Source organism: Lepidochelys kempii, chromosome 1 (assembly GCF_965140285.1).
Source record: "Lepidochelys kempii isolate rLepKem1 chromosome 1, rLepKem1.hap1, whole genome shotgun sequence".
In the NCBI taxonomy this organism is placed as follows: Eukaryota; Metazoa; Chordata; order Testudines; family Cheloniidae; genus Lepidochelys; species Lepidochelys kempii.
The window spans coordinates 97,844,546-97,862,684 of NC_136380.1; the positions used below are offsets into that span (position 1 = coordinate 97,844,546).

General features: G+C 40.0%; 1 protein-coding gene across 2 annotated transcripts in view; it reads right to left on the bottom strand.

Moving 5' to 3' along the window:
* Positions 1–18,139, bottom strand: part of UGGT2 (UDP-glucose glycoprotein glucosyltransferase 2) — a 301,267-nt gene that overhangs the window by 159,942 nt on the left and 123,186 nt on the right. For both annotated transcript variants that reach the window (XM_073348024.2, XM_073348019.2), the window contains exons 14-17: positions 17,438–17,523; positions 11,324–11,459; positions 5,137–5,268; positions 3,065–3,229 (exon numbers count right to left, since the gene is read on the bottom strand). In XM_073348024.2, coding sequence (XP_073204125.2) covers positions 3,065–3,229; positions 5,137–5,268; positions 11,324–11,459; positions 17,438–17,523 — 519 coding nt within the window. The remainder of the gene's footprint in view (positions 1–3,064; positions 3,230–5,136; positions 5,269–11,323; positions 11,460–17,437; positions 17,524–18,139) is intronic.

Genomic DNA, 18,139 nt, shown 5'->3' on the forward strand with positions numbered 1-18,139 from the left:
GGCACATGCACAGACCTATGGACACTGCTTTTAAGAATTCTCCGACTCCAGATACAGAGTGCATGTGTACCCACAGTGGAATACACATAGGGACCAGCATTCGAAGAAGCAGCAGCAGTACCTGAAGCCTTGTATGCCTGTCCCTATGAGCTTGGGAGTGAAAGATCAGCTAATGGAACACCCAGAGAGTGTTCTTTTGCCCAGACATTTAAGACACCTCACTTCAGACGTGGGCAAACTATGGCCCACAGGCCACATCCCTTGAGCGCCCGTCTAGGGAGGCTAGCCCCCCGCCCCTCCTCCGCTGTCCCCCCTCCCCGGCAGCTATGCCCCCGTGCGGGCAGCACTCTGGGCGGCGGGGCTGCACGCTCCTGCAGGGCAGCGCGGCAGTGTGTCTGGCTCCGGCCGGGCAGCGCGGCTGCCAGACATGCTGCTCTGAGCGGCATGGTAAGGGGGCCGGGGGGTTAGATAAGGGGCAGTGGTCCCAGGGGGGCAGTCAGAGGCCAGGGGGCTGTTGGATGGGATGGATGTTCAGGGTGGGGGCGGTCAGGGGACGAGGAGCAGGGGGGGTTGGATAGGCGTGGTAGTCCCAGAGGGCCTGTCAGAGGTCAGGGGTGTGGATAGGGGTCAGGGCAGTCAGGGGACAGGAGGCATGGGGGGGTTGGATAGCGGGTGGGGTCCCGGGGGAGTGGTTAGGGTCAGTGGGTCTCGGTAGGGGCTGGTCAGGGGACAAGAAGCAGGGGCAGGGGTGTTGGATGGGTCGGGAGTTCTGAGGGGGGGCAGTCGGGGGGCAGGAAGTGGGAGGGGGCAGATAGGGGGCAGGGGCCAGGCTGTTTGGGGAGGCACAGCCTTCCCTACCCCACCCTCCATACAGTTTTGCAACCCCGATGTGGCCTTCAGGCCACAAAGTTTGCCCACCCCTGCTTTACATGTTTGTCCAACACAGGGAAAACAGTAGGGCATGAAACGCATCTCTTAGAGCACACCTTCTTTTTCTTTTGCAGTTCTGCCGTAACACATGGAACCAACCTTACAAATGTATACACTATTCATACCAAAAACCATTCTCTGCTACAAATTATACTAAGAACAAACAACTATAGTTATAAAGTTAACAAGGCAATAAAAATGGAGAAAACGCTGGGTCCAAAGGACTGGAGTGGTTCACTTCCATCCACCATGGCGGTTGTAAGGAACTGAGGTAGTAGGCAGAGCAGAGCCCCTGCCCTCAGGAACATTCAAAGGCACCTAGGGAAGGACTAGTAGTGGGCACACATGTGGTCCGTCAAGCTCTGCTTGGAAAAGGTTCTACTGTTAGGCACCACCAGGCAGCAGAGTACTCATAAGCGGGAATATGCAAAGCCACTCGAAGAAGAATCCCGAACACACAGAGCCCCTCATCGCAGCACACGTCCCACATTTGACACCCACACAACCCTCCCAGCACAACACAACTCAAACCCAACAACACTACCAGCACACACAACAACCTGCAACACATATAGCCCCTCAGGGAAGCACATACTCCTCATTTGCCACTTGCAAAAATCAACACAGTTCTCCCAGTCTAATCCCCTAGACACAAATCAACACAACTGCTCACACAACAATATATCCAGCTGTCATAAATATAAAGGGAAGGGTAACCACCTTTCTGTATACATTGCTATACAATCCCTCCTGGCCAGAGGCAAAACCCTTTCACCTGTAAAGGGTTAAGAAGCTAAGATAACCTCGCTGGCACCTGACCCAAAATGACCAATGAGGGCACAAGATACTTTCAAATCTGGAGGGGCGGGGAACAAAGGGTCTGTCTGTCTGCGTGACACTTTTGCCGGGAACAGATCAGGAATGCAGCCTTACAACTCCTGTTAAGTTAGTAAGTAATCTAGCTAGAAAATGCATTTAGATTTCCTTTTTTTTTAATGGCTGGTAAAATAAGCTGTGCTGGATGGAATGTATATTCCTGTTTTTGTGTCTTTCTTTAACTTAAGGTTTTGCCTAGAGGGATTCTCTATGGTTTGAATCTGATTACCCTGTAAGGTATTTACCATCCTGGTTTTACAGAGGTGATTCTTTTACTTTCTCTTTAATTAAAATTCTTCTTTTAAGAACCTGATTGCTTTTTCATTGTTCTTAAGATCCAAGGGTTTGGGTCTGTGTTCACCTATACAAACTGGTGAGGATTCTTATCAAGCCTTTCCCAGGAAAGGGGGTGTAGGGCCTGGGGGGATATTTTGGGCGAAGACATCTCCAAGTGGGCTCTTTCCCTGTTCTTTGTTTAAAACGCTTGGTGGTGGCAGCATACGGTTTAAGACCAAGGCAAAGTTTGTACCTTGAGGAAGTTTTTAACCTAAGCTGGTAAGAATAAGCTTAGGGGGTCTTTCATGCAGGTCCCCACATCTGTACCCTAGAGTTCAGACTGGGGAAGGAACCTTGACACCAGCACACACAGTAACCCCACTCGGAAGCCTAGAATATCTGTGGAATCAGCATGAAGTGATGGAAACAGCTAAAAGCATGGCTGAGAACTCTTTTAGGGTATCACCAGGGTGAATAATCACTGGGATATTCACAATGTGTTACCATCCAATTTTTAAATTGTTAGCCATTTTTTACTTTTAAACATACATGGTTTACAAATTACACTCATGTGACAGCACAGGCTGTCAGCTACCAGTATGAATTTATGTTTCTGTTTAGTTTAGAGCTTTTATATATCCAATGCTAAGATAAGGACTGCTTAAACAGAAAACAAATATATAAATAATACACACAAGAGATTTTAACATTTTAGGTCCAAATTTTCTTATGAATGGCTACAATTCATCTTCACTTCTTGGCTGAAAACATTTCAAGGATTAACATGTATTTAGAGCTTCAATAATCAACATGCATTAAGTTTCAAATTCATGAATGTAAATTAAAGTAATGATGTAATTTCAGCTTTCATAACAATAATTTCATAACTACCTCATTACAAAAAATATAGGTTGTAATCATGACTGTAACAATCTACTGACAAGTATTTCACCTTACATTCTTTCATAAATGCTCAGCATACCATGAAAACTGCCCTCTGGAAGAACCCCATGGCATCAATGATCCTCTGGAGAATAACTGTGTCTAATTCTGCAGCAGCCATCTCTTCACCATTAAAGGGCACACCATTAAACAGAGCTTGAGGCAATGGACCCAGGCCGGTCTTTTTATAAAAGGCTACTCCTGCCTATTCAAATCAGAAATATCACAGAGTTAAACAAAATGTGGCTGACCGTAGTAAGAAAGAAAACTAATATCAAGAGACAATGTAGACCAATGTCCAAGCACTTTGTGTTGTGGCCTACTTCTATGAGTCATAAAGAGTAAATTGAATTCACAATTCTGTTAGGATTTTTCAGAAAGCAGCTTGGAAAAATTAATCAGTTAAATAGTACATGAAGCACACATTTATCAAAAAGGAAGGACAAAAACTCCTGTAAATTCATATAAAGATTTTTTTAAAACCCTTGTTTTTATGCCACTCTGTGGCAGTCTTGCTAAGAGCTATTATTTATCATGCACTATTTAAAGAATATTCATCAAATAAAGCACAGAGGATTTTACAGACCAGACATGGTTGAAGATATATGGTTGAAAATAATGCTTGTATGGACTTCTGCAGAAAATTACCTACATTATTATAATAAAAGAAAACATTCCCTTCCAGTACTATGCATAAAATTCAGTGCTCTATTTCCTGTTTCCTTTAATTCTGTCACTCTGAACTTCACCAACAGGGAAGTACGGTGACTCTCCTCTACACATCGTGGTTGACCTTTATTTAATGATATATTGGTAAATCTTAAACACAGACCTTTGATTACAAACTACAGAATACTTTTTTTATAGAAACATCTACTGATAATAGAAGCAGCAGCTACTGATAACAGAAAGTATATGTTTCAAGATAGACATATTTGCCAATTGTCAGAACAAGTCTTTGCTTGGAAAAATGTTTCATATCTGAAAATTTCAGGAATCCAAATTAACAGAAAAAACAACACAGTTTCACTTTGTGCCAACAATGTGGCTCTCTAGAAAAGATCTCTACTCCAATTTACCAATAATCCTACAAACTAGAAGACCAATTCATAAGATTTCAGTATAGAAAAATCAATGTATGAAAAAATAAAATAGGCTTAAAATATAATAGGACACGTCCTACCTCTCATACCTCAGTAAGAACGCCCACCTCCACTGTATGTGACCTGGTACTTAAATGAACTACAGAATGGTTGCAACTTTATACTTTAACTGAGAAATCCTTGCTACATTAAACTAAAATTGTGAGCATAAATTGTAAAAATGTTCATTTTTTTATTTGGAAGATTTGCCCTTAGTCTTTCACTGAACATCAGCAAGAGGGCATGCATCTCTAAAGTCTTCCAGATAATCTTGAAACTCAAGACTTACATTCTAGTCTGGGGATTGCACAGTCAATTCCCTATAGAAGGCCTCTTGTTTTCTTTACCAGTCAACTGTATGTGCATTTCAGCTTACCACATTGTAATCCTTAGAATATATGATGTCATGATTGGAAGCAAAATTTTCACAGTACATAGTCACTTTCTAAAGAACATAAACTTCATTTCACCTCAGAATCAGGTGAGGGCTAGAGAAAGTTCCCTGGCAATCTCCCTGACTGGTCAGCATTATATGCACATACAAATGAATAATGTATGTTTGTGCCTTCGCTACCTTTCCAGTCTCTGACACTAGGAATCCTGTGATTCTGAGTCAGAATGGCCATACCCACCAGGCAGATTCTTTGCCAGGAAGGTATGATTTGCCTAGAAGATAGAATTTCTTCCTTAGCCAGGCTGCTTGGGTAACCTACCACCTACAGCAAATCATACACATCTAATAAACTTATCACTAGGTACCTTCCATAGTAGCAGATGTATACAGTAGATAGGAGTCAGGACTAAATATTATTCTTGGGGACAATAATCCAAATGGACCCTTCCAACACTGCAATAGACTGGAAAAAATTCCAACCCCATTGCATTTAAGTGTTTTAACTCTTAGAAACCATTAAATGCAAAACTAAGCCCTGTGCAGAGTACTATTCTTGCAACTCTTCTCTTAACATACCTTCCTTTTCTCATCATATTCAGAGTCAACACCCAATATACTCTGAATGTCAGCATGAGGAAACTCACTTCTAAGAACATTCCTCACATGGTTCACAGTGAAAACTTCTCCATCTTTCATTTCATGGTACATCTGTGAAAATTATAAAACAGATAAAAAACAAAGCTATTTTACCTACATATTAATATTACTTCATCATTTATCAAAACAATATAAATTGTTTTTAAGTAGAACATAGGATCTGCCATCAGATCACTGGTCTAATTAGTCTACTATCCTATCTTTGGCAGTGGTTAATACCTTATATTGCAGAGGAAAGTACATCCAATACTCCGGGTCAGCTAGCAATGCTTTTTGTGACTGAGAATTCCTTTCTATTCCCTCGTCTTAGCATGAACATTAGAAACAAAAGACTAGAAGGGTTGCCCTCCCACCACTGGCTATTGAGCTCTGTCCCCCAACTTCACAAGTAACCCTTGTCATATAGTACCACTTATAACATTTGTCCATCTCTCTCTTAAAACTAATTAAGTTGTTTGCCCCCACAGCTCCTATTGGGATGCTGTTCCAGAACCTCACTCCTCCAATGGTTAAACACGTTCTAATTTCCAGCCTTCCTGTGTTCATAGCTACTTGATACCCATTTGTTCTTGTGCCAATATTGTCCTTTAGCTTAAATAGCTCTTCACCTTCCCTCACATTTACTCCCCTGATGTATTTAGCGAAAGCAAGCATAACCCCTCTCTGCCCTCCTTTTGCGAGGCTAAACAAGGAAAGCTCTTCCAGACTCCTCTCATAAGATAGGCCCTCCACTCCCCTGATCATCCTAGTACATCTTTGCTATACCTGTTTCAGTTTGAATTCATCTTTCTTGATCATGGGTGACTAGAATTGTATACAGTATTCCAGATGAGTCTTACCAGAGCCTTGTACAATGGCAATAATACTTCTCTTTCTCTACTGGAAATGCCTCACCTGATACATCCTAGGATCGCATTTGCCTTTTTCAGAGCCATATTATACTGGTGGCTTATAGTCATTGTGTGATCAACCCACACACCCAGGTCTCTCTCCTCTTCCATCATTGCCAACTGATGAGCCCCCAGCTAGCAGAAGATATTCTTATTATTTGACCCTAAGTGCATGACACTGTATTTGTACTATTGAATTTCATTCCATTTTTGTCACTCCAGTCTTCAAGGTCATCTAGATTTTCCAGTCCTCCTCTGCATTGACAACACGTCCCAACTTTGTATCATGAGAAAATTTCACTAGCACACTCCCTCTTTTTGTTCCAAGGTCGTTAATAAAAATATTGAATAAGACTGGTCCCAAGACTGATCCCTGAGGAACTCCACTAGTAACCTCCCTCCAATTGGATCGTTCATCTTTCAGCATAACCAGCTGCCTTCTTCCTTTTAGCTAGTTCCTTACCCACCTTACTATTCTTGCACTAATCCCCATCTTCTCTAACTTAATTATTTCCCATGTGGTACTATGTAAAATGCTTTACTTAAGTCCAAGTTTATTAGAACTACTGCATTTCTCTCTCATTTAAAAAAAAACAGTTATTTTCTCGAAGAAGGAAATCAGGTTAGTCTGGTACAATCTGAGCTACCTTTGGTAAATCCATGATGCATTACATCTAATCTATGTTTTAGTCATGGGTATTTTTAGGAAAAGTCATGGACAGGTCACGGGCAGTAAACAAACAGGTTACCGGCCAATGGGAGCTGCAGGGACGGTACCTGCAGGTGGGGGCAGCGCACGAAGCTAGGAGCTGAGGGAGGGACAGACATGTCGCTGCTTCCAGGGAGCCCCCAAAGGTAAGCACCACACAGAGCCCTCACCTTCTCCTTTGCCCCAACCCCCAGCCCTGAACCCCCTCCCACATGCACTCAAACTCCTGCTGCTGTTGCTGGGGGGGGGCGGGGGGCGAACCAGGAGGGTGGTGGCCCCAGACTGCCCCAGCAGTGGCCAATGCATCTGGCCCATGGGCTACCTGAGCTGCTCAAGCGGCCCCCTGGCCAGCCACACCAGCCACTGCAGAAGTCACGGAAAAGCCATAGAATCCATGACTTCCGTGACCAACTTGCAGCCTTAATTATATCTACTTTTCTGTTTACCTCTATAAATTCAATAATTCTTTCCTTCACAATTTATTCCAAAGTTTTGCCTATTTACAGATCTGTAATTGTCCACATCACTTTTTTTAACCTTTCTTAAATATAGGTACCATGTTAGCTATTCTCTAGTCATACAATGTTATCTTTGAACAGATAGATTTATTAAAGTCCTAGCTACTGGACTAATAATCTCAGTATTCTGTTCTTTCAGTATTCTGGCATGAAAATTATCCAGTCCATCTGATGTGGTCATTTCTATACACCCATTTCCAGCCGCCATCCTGCCTTCATGCCCATGTTCAATATTATGATATTTACTGAAAACCAAGGCAAAGAATTCATTTTGTTTTTGGGCCATATCTAGATTATCTATAATCTCCTCCCTCTCCATGGTACACAGCAGCCAAATCTTATCCTTCCTTATTCTCTTTTTATCTATATAACTTATTATTTCATTTCATTTAGCAAGTCTCACTTCATTTTCTAAACTCCATGATGTAGTTTTCTTTGCTGGTAAATCCCTTCTTCTATTCTCTAAGGGCTATTTACTCCTAATAATCTTTTTGAGGTGGTTATTCATCCAGATAGGTCTGCAGCCTTTCCCTATGCAATTTTCCCCTTTGCTTGGAATGCAAATTGCAGATAGTTTCTATATAGTTGATTCAAAGAAATTCCAAGTCTCTTCTAAATTTAAATGCTTGAGCTCTTCAATCCAGCTGACTTCTTTAACTAATTCTTTTAATTTCCCAAAGTCTGCCCTTTTGAAAGCAAAAACCATAGCTCTCTACCTGGTTTTGACTATCCTTCCATTTAATTTAAACTAAATCAGCTCCTGATCATTTGATCCAAGGTTATTTCCCATGACTGGCTCTTCTGTGATGTCCTCGCTACTTACAAAACCAAGTCTCAAATTCCATCACTTCTCCCATTATGACACAATTCCCAGTAGTATTTCTCTCTCTAATAATATTAAATAAAGAGATCTCTATCCATATCCGAGTCTGGCCCCAAGAGTCTATAGCAGACCCTAACACTATCCCAATAACACTCTCTCTTTCACAATCCTTCCCAAAAGTGATTTTGACCCAAACAGATTCAGTTTCATCCATACCATCACTCCTTATTTCTTTACAGTTTATCCCAGAATTAATGTACAACATTACCCCTCCATCTTTATTTCTCTCTCTCCTAAACAGTATATACTCTTTAATACATGTATTCTAGCCATGAGTGCTATTCTACAATGTTTCTGTAATCCCCATAACTGGTTTGACCTCCTGCACAAGTAATTCCAGTTCCTTCATTTTACCACCGAACCTTCTTGCATTCACGTACAAGCATCTCAGTTCTTTCCCTGAGACCATACCTAGTTTTTTAGTTGGATTAGGTTTATCCTTTTACTCACTGTAACACCTACCTGACTACTACTCCAATCAATATTTGTAATTTCTTTCACCTTCCTATCTCTTATCTTACAGTGGTTTTTTATCCCTTATTATATCTCCATTTAGCTGATTTTCCTACTCCTATGTACTGAAGACAGGCATGGAGATTTCACAAGTCTCTCCCAACCTTCTCCCCTCATCTACTTCTTATCAACTGTGCAAGACTTGATGCTAGAAGGTTAATACCCCAGATATTCAAGTGGAGTCCACCAGTCCAGAAGCATCATCTTTCTGTAAGGTCTCCCAATGGTCAATCTTCCCAAAAGCTTCCTCATGGCATCAATTCTTGAGCCATGGGTTGATCTTCATTATCTTGTCACACCTTTGCCCTTCTTCTCTCTAGTATTCCACTGAAGATCACCCAAGCTTCCGCTTCCTTTAAGTGTCTTACTCAGCTAGTGTAGTCATTCTTCATCCATTCCAATGGGAATCTAGCCGTGTCATTTGTCCTGACATGCAGGACAGTCAGTGGATTTTTCCCCATTCCCATCAGGATCCTTTTTAAACTCACATCCATATCATATATGCTTGCTCCTGGAATACAACATACTCTTTTGTTCTTTGGATCTGGTCTGATGATAGGCCTGTCAATTCTTCTTAGCATGGAGTCCCCAACCACACAGATCTGTCTCTTCCTGGTATTGATATAGATCTACTTTATGTCCTCTCTCACAGTCCCCTGTACATAATCCTCATTTTAACTTGGGCTCTAGTTCCTTGGTGTCTCAACTGTCTCTTCTCTTCTGCAGGGACTGGCTTCCATTCTTTTCTTCCTCATCACCTAATCATCTGTCTGTTTCTCCTCCTCATTCCCCAATTAAGAAAACCTGTTACTCAATTTTGTTTCATCTTCACTAGTGGTTCTCTTCCTCTGCTTTTTTCCATGGATCACACTCCTCTTTTGGCAGCCTGCTCTCCAGGTTTCTGTTCATCAGATGTCTACAACTCTTGAGTTATTTTTATCACCTCCTCAATTCTCTCCTCCATTATACTTTCAAATTCCCACCTGAATTCCATCATCGTCTCCAGCTGTATCTCTTACTCTTGGATCTTCTCTGCCATGAGCTCTACCGGGCGAAATTTCATGCATGAGTAGATTCCATCAGATACAGACAATGAACATCCTACAGCTTCTGTACCCAACCATTTTCTTTGTCTCCTCTCCTCCCTGGGTTACTTCTAGTGTTGCCTAAGTAACCCCTACGCCTAGGAGAAAAAGGAGGAGGAAGATACCTCCCCCAAACTACCACGAACTAACTTCCAGAGCAACCGCTGTTAGCTGCTCGACTGTTCACTACTGACTAGCCTTTAAACCTAGCTAAAAACTAGTTCAGCACTGCTTCTTTGTTAAGGGAAATCAGCAAGCACTGAATCAAATCACACACCTGGAACCATCACTCAAAACTCAAAACTGTACCTCCAGAACACAAAATCAACAGTCTCCTCTCAGGCCACACTCCTAGAGAAACTCCGCAATTGGCCGCTAGCTGTTTATCTCTATGACCTCCTGTGGCTGTCAACACCTCAAGTTTATATGAAGCATAAGGTAACATTTCCTTTTATTGGTTCTACTTTTACTACTCTTTAATTCTATCTAGCATTCCCTTCTTTTCATATTATGGAACAAAACAGAAAGAAGAATTTCTCAGTTTTCACTATGCTCTTCATAAACTCTGGATATTTTGTGATCAGGTAATGGAAGAGTCTTGCAATGACTAACCTTGCATACACTCCATACCCTCCCTAACCTTTATGGACTTCTATTTCTCTTTTACAGTGGTCTTCCAGTTTCTCCTCTCTGGTTTCTTTCTTTCTACTTATCTATCTACCTATCTAAGAAATTTTTAATGTGTCCATCACCTTAAGTTTCTGTGCCTCTACTCCTAAAGAAGAAATGATACAGGACAGTAAGAAGAAAAAAAATACATTATATATGGTTACAGAATTTTTAAAAATCTGTTTGCACCCTATTCTTTAGTTCAAATTTTTTTTTGTCAGGAGTCATCACAGAGATCCTGTACTTCAAGTCAATCCATTCATCCCTTCTAAGTCCTTAAATGTTCCCTTCTTAAGCCACCCACTCTAGTCGAGGAGTCAGAATCTCTCTCAAACTCTGAGCCTGGAAGATTTCCATGTTCTTCCAGAGACATGAATAGAGTCAACCAGACTAGGCAAACACTTGTATAATGAAAATGTCTTACCCAGTCTGCCCCATTTTCTATACCATTGAACTACCACAGAAGTCCTCTAAATCATAAGGCATGACCTAAACCATTTTGGAATACCATTACTCCAATGTGTGCTGGAACACAGACAAGAAGGCAGGCATGAAAAGGCCATATAAAGAGCTCAAAACTATGATTCCACATGAAAATACTGACTATTGAAAGGTATGTTTACCTTCTTTTAATCCTTGAAGAAAATTTATAGATAGACAATATTACCAGAATGAATTTGTTTGAGGAGCAGGAAAATGTCTTCAGTAAGACATTCTGCAGCAACCTAACATCCACTTTTAGAACAATTTTGTTTCCAACTAAAGGTGGGGAATTTATAGGAAAGCAAATAGTTTTAAAAAGTATTATGTATTATTTTTATCTATTTACAGGCACTAACATTTATCATGGAGATAAAAGCTTGAGAAGTATCAGATTCTTCTGCAATGTAGTTGAAAGCTCTCAAAAGAGCTACTCCAGCATCCTCATTCCCGTCAATTTCTTCATTAGTATTTAAGATGAAAACAAATCCAATTCTGTAGGGGAAAAAAACCCTATGTAAATATTTATTATCTTGCTTTTTAAACCTTATTGAAAACAGACTGAAGATATTACAATTTCTCACGATCAGATACAAACAACGTGAGGATTTTCTACCAATATCGTACAAATTAATATCTGCAATAGTCAATAGTATATAAAACATACTTGGATAAATTAGGACGGTTTGTACTGTTTCCTCCAACCTTTAGGTGTACTGTTGCCTCCAATGTTTAGAGAGAGTGGGCTAAAAATGACATGCTGTGGCTTTACAAAATTATTGTTCCATATATGTTGTGCTCTCCAGATTATTTGTAATGTACAACATTATTGCTTAACATATTCTCCATGTGCTCTCCACGTAATTTACGGAACTAGGTATAAAAGTATACTGCACTGTTGATTCATTATGGCACCAGTTCAATTGGACAGATAAAAAACATATGGTTGGGCTCCTGATTTAAGTCAACCACAAAAGTTTACAGACATACACTGAATTTTTTAAAGATTTTCTTCTCAAAATGGCATTGCATGCTTGGGGCCAAATTTAAAAGTGACAAACTGAAGTTTAAGTTACACATAAATAAGTCTGTAAGCGGACGTAACCTATGCTCCACTACAGTGGAATGGCAAGGAATGGCAAACAGAAGGAGAGTGTAATTTCTCTTTCATTGTCTTGTTGGTTGCTTTTCTTGCTACAGCCATGCTCTTCCCAACAGTCTCAGTATGTAAGTTATACCCATGTACACTGATATGTAACACTAGTATTTACATCATCTCTGAATCTGGTCCGTGATCTTAAACTTTAAGATTTAGAGAGACAAGGTGTCGAGGTTCCTTCCCCACTCTGAACTCTAGGCTACAGATGTGGGGACCTGCATGAAAACCTCCTAAGCTTACTTTTACCAGCTTAGGTTAAAACTTCCCCAAGGTACAAACTATTTTACCTTTTGCCCTTGGACTTTCGCTGCCACCACCAAATGTCTAAGCGGTATTATATTATTAGGAAACAGTCCGTTTGAAAACGTCTTTCCCCCCAAAAAATCCTCCCAAACGTTACCCCCCGTTTCCTGGGGAAGGTTTGATAAAAATCCTCACCAATTTGCATAGGTGACCACAGACCCAAACCCTTGGATCTTAAGAACAATGAAAAAGCATTCAGTTTCTTAAAAGAAGAATTTTAATAGAAGAAAAAAGAATCACCTCTGTAAAATCAGGATGGTAAATACCTTACAGGGTAATTAGATTCAAACCATAGAGAATCCCTCTAGGCAAAACCTTAAGTTACAAAAAGACACAAAAACAGGAATATCCATTCCATTCAGTACAGCTTATTTTCTCAGCCATTTAAACAAACAATCTAACGCATATCTAGCTAGATTACTTACTAAATTCTAAGACTCCATTCCTGTTCTGTCCCCGGCAAAAGCATCACACAGACAGAAAGAGAGAGCGCCTTTGTTTCTCCCTCCCCTCCAGCTTTTGAAAGTATCTTGTCTCCTCATTGGTCATTTTGGTCAGGTGCCAGCGAGGTTATCCTAGCTTCTTAACCCTTTATAGGTGAAAGGGTTTTTCCTCTGGCCAGGAGGGACTTTAAAGGGGGTTTATCCTTCCCTTTATATTTATGACACAAGGTGAGTAGGGTAATCTTTTATTGGACTAATTTCTGTTGGTGAAAGAGAAAGCTTGTCAATGTCACCAATAGATGTCGGCCCAATAAAAAATATACCTCTGTCATGTTACACTCCATATTCTTCATAGAAATAGTGTTATGATATGAATATGGCATAACTAAGATACGCTTTATGCAAGATGGGTCTTGTGAGATATCATTGGAAAGGTTATGATTTACTGAATGTGATTATCCAATTTGTATGCATGTATCATTTCTGTATCTAAAGTTAGGAATATTGACTATGTAACAATTACAATTATGTGTGTACTTGGGAAACACCCACAAGACAGCAGGCCATCAGCCTTGATGGGCCATTAGGAAGAAACAATAAGACTTTGAAGATACTCGTCTCTCTCCTTCCTGAGTAGCTGGGATGTTGCTTTGACACTACACGGTCAGGTGGTCATGTCACCTGATACTAAATACCATTTTGGATGTCTAGTGATTTTCCACTAAAAGAAGGGGGAGGTCAAGACTGGGAAACAAAAGGTTCCCACCTTATGTAAATTTTGTTTAAGGCTGGGGAGTAAACTGATCTAGGTTCACTCTTCACTGCATCCCCACCCAGGATGACAGCTGGAAAGATCTGAGAAACAAAGACCGGGGTGGGGTGGGAGGGAGTTGAGCCCAGGCTGGAAAAGGGATCTGGTCTGTGAATATGGTGTTTGAAGATTTAAGCTGTAAGCAGGGTAGCTAACCTTCAAGAATTTCTGCATCCTGCCCAAAAGCAACATTTAGGGTGAGAAATTACTTCTTAAAACCAGTTTCTTTAAGATCTTAAATTTAGTATGCATGTTTTGTTTTATTTGCTTGTAATCTGCTCTGTTCTGTTTGCTATCCCTTATTATCACCTAAAGTCTGCCTTTTGTAGTTAATAAACTTGTGTTTATTATAAAACCCAGTTTGTGCAATATATAACTCACCAGCAACCACATACCACACAACAGAACCACTAACCCAGGAACCTATCCTTGCAACAAAGCCCGTTGCTAACTGTGCCCACATATCTATTCAGGGGACACCATCACAGGGCCTAATAACATCAGCCACACTATCAGAGGCTTGTTCACCTGCACATCTACCAATGTGATATATGCCAGCAATGCCCCTCTGCCCTGTACATTGGGCAAACTGGACAGTCTCTACGTAAAAGAATAAATGGACACAAATCAGATATCAAGAATTATAACATTCATAAACCAGTCGGAGAACACTTCAATCTCTCTGGTGACGCGATTACAGACATGAAAGTTGGGATATTACAACAGAAAAACTTCAAATCCAGACTCCAGCGAGAGACTGCTGAATTGGAATTCATTTGCAAATGGGATACAATTAACTTAGGCTTGAATAGAGACTGGGAGTGGCTAAGTCATTATGCAAGGTAACCTATTTCCCCTTGTTTTCCTAACCCCCACCCCCCCCCAGACGTTCTTGTTAAACCCTGGATTTGTGCTGCAAATGGCCCACCTTGATTATCATACACATTGTAAGGGGAGTGATCACTTTAGATAAGCTATTACCAACAGGAGAGTGGGTTTGTTTGGGGGTGGGGTGGGGGGGGAAACCTGGATTTGTGCTGGAAATGGCCCACCTTGATTATCATACACATTGTAAGGAGAGTGATCACTTTACATAAGCTATTACCAGCAGGAGAGTGGGGTGGGGGGAGAGAAAACCTTTTGTAGTGATAAACATCCATTTTTTCATGATTTGTGTGAATAAAAACAAACATCTTCTGTATTTTCCACAGTATGCATCCGATGAAGTGAGCTATAGTCACGAAAGCTTATGCTCAAATAAATTGGTTAGTCTCTAAGGTGCCACAAGTACTCCTTTTCTTTTTATGAAGTGATTACGTGACCTGGCAAAGCTCATACAGGAATAAGGGTCAGAGCCAGGGAAAGAACCCAAAACTTCAGACTCCCATGTCCAGGCTCTAATCACTAAAGACACAGCCTCCTTTTCATAACAGTAAATAGTCATATAAATACATTTTCCAATGTTCAGTCTACTTTCTATACACTTAGGAGTAATTTACAGATCCTGGGCCTGATTCTAAACTGTGTTTTTCCAGTTTTACACCAGTGTTAACGCATCTGATATTAAAAAGCTTTATCTGTATGATTTAGTAACATCACTGAAATCAATGGAGTTATACCAGTGTACACGCATGTAACATAATGAAGTATCAGGCCCCTTGTGATACTTTCTATCTTCAGCATTACAGATTGGTTCAACATCTTTAATAGAATATTGCCACAACCAATGAATAGACTGTTTGGCTGATTCAAATTCATTTCCTTGGAGGAATTAAAATGAGATTTTTACTATCCCATAATGATGCAGCAGAACTAAATTTATCTAAAAAACTTAACACTATATGAAAAATATACATAATAGGTTTTCCAAAAAGATACAAATAATAATTAGCACACAGGGGAGTACCTGGTGCTACAGTCAACAGCTTCTCCCACTCTTTCCACCAGACCTTCTGGTTTGAGGCTGTGATAGCCCAAACCAGAGTTGGCTACCAAAACATGAGCAAGCCCAAGGTAATCAATTTGGAAGGTGGGATGTGATAGGACAGAGTCGATCATTTATCCATGCTAGTCACATACATTTGTAATGATCAATCTTTATCACAGGCAACTTCCAGTATGATTTTTGGAAAAAGTAATGTGGAGGAGTTTATCCATTCTCATCTCCAAGAAAAAAATGCAGATCTTAAAAACCTCATGAAATAGGATTTGGAGATGACCAGACCATCAAATAAAGGTGCTATTAGCTGTTCTGAGAGAAAAATCACACGATCAGTTTACTGGGTTACTTGCTTTTAGGCACACCTTGCTTTGAGATTTTAGACACCACCACGAGGTGCAGAAAAGCTTGAGGAACAGCCATTTGATTAAAACCCTGTGAACCATGCAGCACATTAGACCAGATCTACGTTACAGGGCCTCTAGGATTATGCTGTGAGGCCAAGCTGTAGAGAAAAATTCTATCTGAATCTGTGTCAGCAGGATAAAGGAAGAAGCAGTTTTATTTCTAGTGCTTCCTGTTAAGTTACTGAGCTGAGAAGAATTCAGGCAGTTTTTCCTGAAGAGAGACTGGTTATATAAGTAGTCTTATAGGTATACACCCCAGTCACAGAGAGTATCCCATATTTCTGAGAGAGAGATAATACTAGCAATTCAGGTGTTGTTTTTTTGGCTGGGGGTCCACTTGTTTCTGAAAAGGGTTTAGGGGATGTTGCCACAATTTACACTGATTACTAAATTATTAGGAATTACTATCCTCTTTGACCTCACAATGAAAGTCAAGTACCACAAAGGAAGCCATAACACTGACAATTCCATAACATGGAAATTAGTGGATACTGTTAATGAAACAATATCTGGAGGACAAACAAATTAAAATAGACTACTCCGACAGTCCTCACACCCAAGTCAGATGTAAACTTCGAGGACTACCTGTACCACAGAGTCATACATACAGGCTGCAACAGGAGAGGCAAAATACAGTCTAAAATGCATTCTCACAATGGACTGAGGCAAAATTCCTGAGAACATTTTACAATCATTTCCCCCGGAACCCTCTGGAAAAACAAACAGTGAAAATGTCCACTCATGCAACACATTTTCAGATGGTATGCACCACCACTTCAAGCCATTACTTCTCTAAAATTCCATAAAAGAAAAATCAAAGAAAATGGAGGGAAAAAACAGGAATATTAAAATCTTAAAGGAAATTTATTTAAAAATCAACAACAAAAATGTTCCTAGGAAACAACGGGTGCTTGAAGTACTTGATTTAAAAGCTCCATTTAAAATATAGGCTCTATTTATTTATTCATTCACAGTGCACCAATAAAATTACGTAAAGCAAAACCTCTATCCAAAGAACTGAATTCATCAACACTCCCTATCTCATTGTACACCAACTGTGTCCATGATTTTTTAATGTTTTGCTTTAAATACAGTCTCACATGGACATCCAATGGGATTATTTCTCATGCTAATATCCAGGAAAGTGTTATCCGGCCATTCTCCACATGTTGTTATAGGGTAACTGCAACCTACCACCCTTGGAAAAATATTTTCTCATGAAACCTAAGCGCTACAGTATGTTAAACACAATTAGGCCAACTAGTAAGCCTAGTGGTAGTGCTTTACACAGCCATGTGGGACAACTCAGTTTGACTTCACATCTTTCTCTTTCAGACTGGGAAATGAAGAGAGAGAAATAGTATTCATCAAAAATCAGTTATTGACAATTAACATTGCAATTTTACATTACCTAAGTGGTATATTGTGATGATAGAATAATTCTGCTTGTTTAACAAAATCAGCTGCATGTTCCTGGACAGGATCAATAAATAGTACCTAATAGGAGAAAAGACATTATATAATCCCTTTAGTTCCTTTCAGACTTAAAATACAATGTAGTACAGAGATTCCAGAAGGAATTGTGCAGCCCTATATACAGTTCTCTATTGTCATCTCAGAAATTCATCACAAGAAAATATTAGGAGTACATATGAAAACAACTTCAGAGTTTATGTATTTGTACTAAAAGCTGAAAATTTTGAGATAACCACCAACTAAATTTCACCACAGATGTACACTCACCATTCTCTTTTTGAAAGTTTGAGAGCTATATCTTTTTCATAAACTCATATGTTGTTCTAAATTTACTGTCACTTCCTCAATATACCTTGAAAAATGAGACCACCAATGGCTAAATAGATATATAAAGCCTAAACAATCTATGCCACCTAACTTTGTCTGCAAAAATTAGAAATATTTTTTATTTTGGAAAAAAAAACCTCCACCTTTCTCCCTGCTTCATTTTTGTTTTCAGTTTTTGTTGTTGCTGTTGTTGATTTGTTTATTCTAGCTTGGAATGCAAAATCATCTCTCACTTGCAATCTGAAACTGCAACTAATCCGCATGGGGGGGTCTTGTGTCTGTGTGGATCAGATTGCAGAACTGAGACCTT